The 3,853-nt window shown below is 36.3% G+C and overlaps 1 protein-coding gene across 2 annotated transcripts in view; it reads right to left on the bottom strand.

Moving 5' to 3' along the window:
• The window catches only part of LOC106869007 (phospholipid hydroperoxide glutathione peroxidase-like), a 12,489-nt gene extending 8,636 nt beyond the window's left edge, over window positions 1-3,853 (bottom strand). The window contains exon 1 of one of the 2 annotated variants that reach the window (XM_014914499.2): window positions 3,580-3,853. In XM_014914499.2, coding sequence (XP_014769985.1) covers window positions 3,580-3,753 — 174 coding nt within the window. In that variant the 5' untranslated portion in view covers window positions 3,754-3,853. Of the gene's footprint in view, window positions 1-934; window positions 1,085-3,579 lie in introns of those variants that run through there. The other variant, XM_014914501.2, reaches the window with a different exon arrangement.

Here is a 3,853-nt window from a genome sequence, read left to right as displayed (position 1 = left end):
TATATATATATATATATATATATTACTCTACCTCTGGTATTTGAGTACTCTTTTTTCCACCTTGTTGCACATTTCATGTGCTTACTCCGGTATATATATATATATATTGAAGAGGTCATGGGTCATAAAGCTAAGCCCCTTATGGGCGGGAAACCTAAGGTAATCCCATAAAATGGCTTTCTCCATTTTTAATATTAAATTCCCGGGGGTCTTACACGCTGAAATATTTACATTCTACGAATTCTTAAACTGTCTCCCCCCTCTCTCTCTCTCTCTACACACACACACATATATATGTATATGCACACACCCACACAGACGTGTATATGAGTGAAATTGCGTTTATTCATGCGTGTGAGATTATAGTCTTTATTCGCATGAACAAAACACGCACCGGTTTTGAATAAATGCACTCATTGCTGCATGAACAAATTAATCCACCCCTTTCGATTACAAAGGGTAAAATAACCGAGAGTATTGTGTTAACAAAAAAAAAATATTACCACATCATCTCCATTTAAACTGCTTATACTTGATTCCATTTTTTTAATGTTTATATATTTCCACAAAGACATTAATTTCTATCAGAATCGGCAGAATGATACGATTTGAGAAGAATGGACCCTTCAAGATATGCAACCCACCCGAGGGGCTTCTATAATTTCTTTAGAAGCCACTTTGGTCATTATAACATCAAGATCAATTTCTAAAATAATTGCGAACGTCATTTAATCTATTTTCCATTGTTTGTAAATGTGTGAAGTCTTTAAGAAGGAAAAAAGATTACGGAACACCTCACGTATATATATATATATATATATATATATAGGTTGATGTATATACTGAGTATGTTAATATGAATTAATAAAAATATAAAACCAGAAAGTTTAGCAAAAGAGATGGAATAATCGGACAGATGGACACGAAGACTTACCATCGCGCTCAGCTCTTTAACACGTGTTCCTGGGTGTTTGATATGTGAACACAAGGATAAAGTGTGTGTGTGTGTGTGTATATATATGTACACAAATAATTATATAGCTATGTGCGTAGAAGGGGAGATAAATAGAGAGAGAGGAGGAGAGAGAATATATGAAGGGAGAGTGAAAATGTAAGAGAGAGGTATGGGAGAAAGACAGAGAGGAAAAAAAGATGCAGCAATGGAAAAGAAAGAAAAGATTAAAAATAAAGCGAGAGAGAGATGAAACGAAGAAAGAAGAATGTTATAAGAGAGTATGGGGAGTGAGGGGGGAGACCATTAATAGAGTGTAATAAAGTATGGAGAGGGGGAGGGAGATAAGATATAAAGAGAGTTGGAGGGAAGAAAGAGAGAGAGAAGCAATTTATGGCAACGAAGTGAGTTCAGAAGAATTATGAACAATAAAAGAAATAAACCGAGAGAAGTCGTGGTTGTGGACATGAAAAATAGAAGCATGGAAGAGAAGAACGGAGATAAAGGAATATAAAAATAGCGGGGAAAGAGGGGGGAAGATGTGGAAACAATGGTTTTATTGAAAGAATGGAGATGGAAAAGAGATGAAGAGATAGAAAGGAGAGAGTGGCCGAGTTAAAAGAATGAAGAGTTTGTCCCATAACAAATAGTTTCTGTTAAGACACCATAAAGTAAAATATAATATTCTTCCCGACTTCTCTTTTTATTAGGAGTTTAATTTCAAAAGATAAAAAAATTGTTAGCTTTATATTCTTAATGAATCTTTGCGAAAATAATCGAAATGTATACGAAGGGAACTTCTACGTGATTGTCTGACCCGCTAGAAATAGCAGTCAAATCTTAGATTACACCAGTTACACCAAAACGGAACATCATAAATCAGAGCTGAGCCAAGACTGAATACAAACATTCTTTAGAGTTATTGTTACTTAATATCTCCAGTCAACCGTGATATCAAGCAAACACAATCAGCAAAAGAAATCCAGTCGTGGCCACGTTGTCATTTTAAGGTGATGTAAAACTACATTATATAATATATCCTTTTTAAACTTGGAGCACACTTTTGTATGGGGCAGAAGCATGGACTCCCTACTACAGACATGTAAAGAAACTTAAGACCTTTCACATGTGCTGTCTGTGCAATATCTTCAACATGAAATGGCAAGATAAGATATCAAACGTCAAAATCTTAGCAAAATGTGATATCTCCAGGATCAAAAGCATGCTGCTGAGAATTCAATGCAGATGGGTAGGACATGTTGTTCGAAGGAAAGATAAGCTCATTCTGAAAATTCTTTTGTATGACCAACATGTGGAGGGATAACATGGCAAGTGAAGAATTGTCTTGAGGTATAAAGGATAAGTTGAAGCAATCCCTAAAATCTGTTAAAGCTTAACCTGACATCTTGGGAAAGTCATTGCCAAGATCGATCTGCATAGCATAAAATGTGTCATGATGCATCCAAACAATTTGAACTGAAGAAAAAGAACAATAAAAGACTTATACCCTGCAATCAACAGACCCATTAAGCCTAATCCCAGACAAAATCAAAATCACCAATATCCCCATTGCACCTTCATAGCAAATTCCATCGCTGGACTCAAATTACATTCATGCATCCATCGCAAATAGATGCAGATTCTTTTGTTCTTCTAGTTTCATAAGCTATCTTCTTTCTCTCTTTTTAAATCCTTTCCTTCAAGCAATCATACATCAAAATTGACAGGAGCGACCGTCATTATTGATTATAATAATAATGATTTCAAATTTGGTACAAGTCCAGCAATTTTAGTGCAATACTACAGATTTGCTTGTCAGATGCTTGACCTTAACCAATTGAGCATGTCCCTTGGTGGCTGACAATATGTGCATCTCTGGTCACGAGCAGAACTAGTGGGGGAGCATCATAACCATGTGTTGAGAGGAATTCTTTGGGGTTTGGATAATTCACCTCTGGAAACATGGGTGTTTCGTTGAACATCCTCAAAGAATCCTTATTCAGGGACCTTTGGAGCGGGATGGGCTACTCGAGCTGAAGAAAATTCTAACTGGGCCCCACCTGCAAGATCATGCGCTGTTTATCTTGATAATGAGATCACCATGTCGCATACATCTGGTTGATATGCTTGTGCCTGGTGTACCCTTATCAGATGGGTAGTCATGATGGCACGCACTGCTCTCACTTTGATGGCATGCACGGCTCTCTCACTCAATAATAATAATAATAATTATTATTATTTATAACATAGACAAATCCAGATTTTAAGAAAAGAACAGTCATTTAAATTGATCCGTATTATTTTGTTTTCTTTAATCCCAGAAGAATGAAAGTCGAAGTCAATGAGTTCGATCACATTTGAACTGAGAACTTAAATAATAAAAGAGTAAAGAAATAATTACAACGTGACAGTTGTTTTCGTCATTCTAGTTTCTTCACATTGTAACAATGTTAATAATTTAATAGTTTTCCAACTGAAATTGTTATTTGTTAGTCTACAAGTTTCGGAGGGGACTAATTACCTGTAACACCGTTACCACTCATATATTGCCGCATTAATTCAGTTACAAATCCATTCGACAGAAGATGAATTTTCATGTTTTTTTTAATATTTTTATGTTCACTCACCTTGGGACTTTTGTTTTCTTGTTTGCATTCTTCGTCGGTCATTGCTGACTTGTCTGAGCTCGACCAGAAAGACGACGACGGAGGACCACTGCAATCAATGCCAGTAACGACCGGTGTCACTAGAAACAGTAACACTGTGACCAGAAAGCGTGTCGTGGGGCGAGTCCAATGCATTTCACACTTTTTATACTTCCTTCATTGGTACAAAACGCTTCTTAATATCACACTTGGCTTTTCGTGTGCAACATATCGTGTCTGTGACGGATGGATTAAT

Source organism: Octopus bimaculoides, chromosome 23 (genome assembly GCF_001194135.2).
Source record: "Octopus bimaculoides isolate UCB-OBI-ISO-001 chromosome 23, ASM119413v2, whole genome shotgun sequence".
Taxonomy (NCBI): Eukaryota; Metazoa; Mollusca; class Cephalopoda; order Octopoda; family Octopodidae; genus Octopus; species Octopus bimaculoides.
This window is presented reverse-complemented; position numbering and strand designations above follow the sequence as displayed.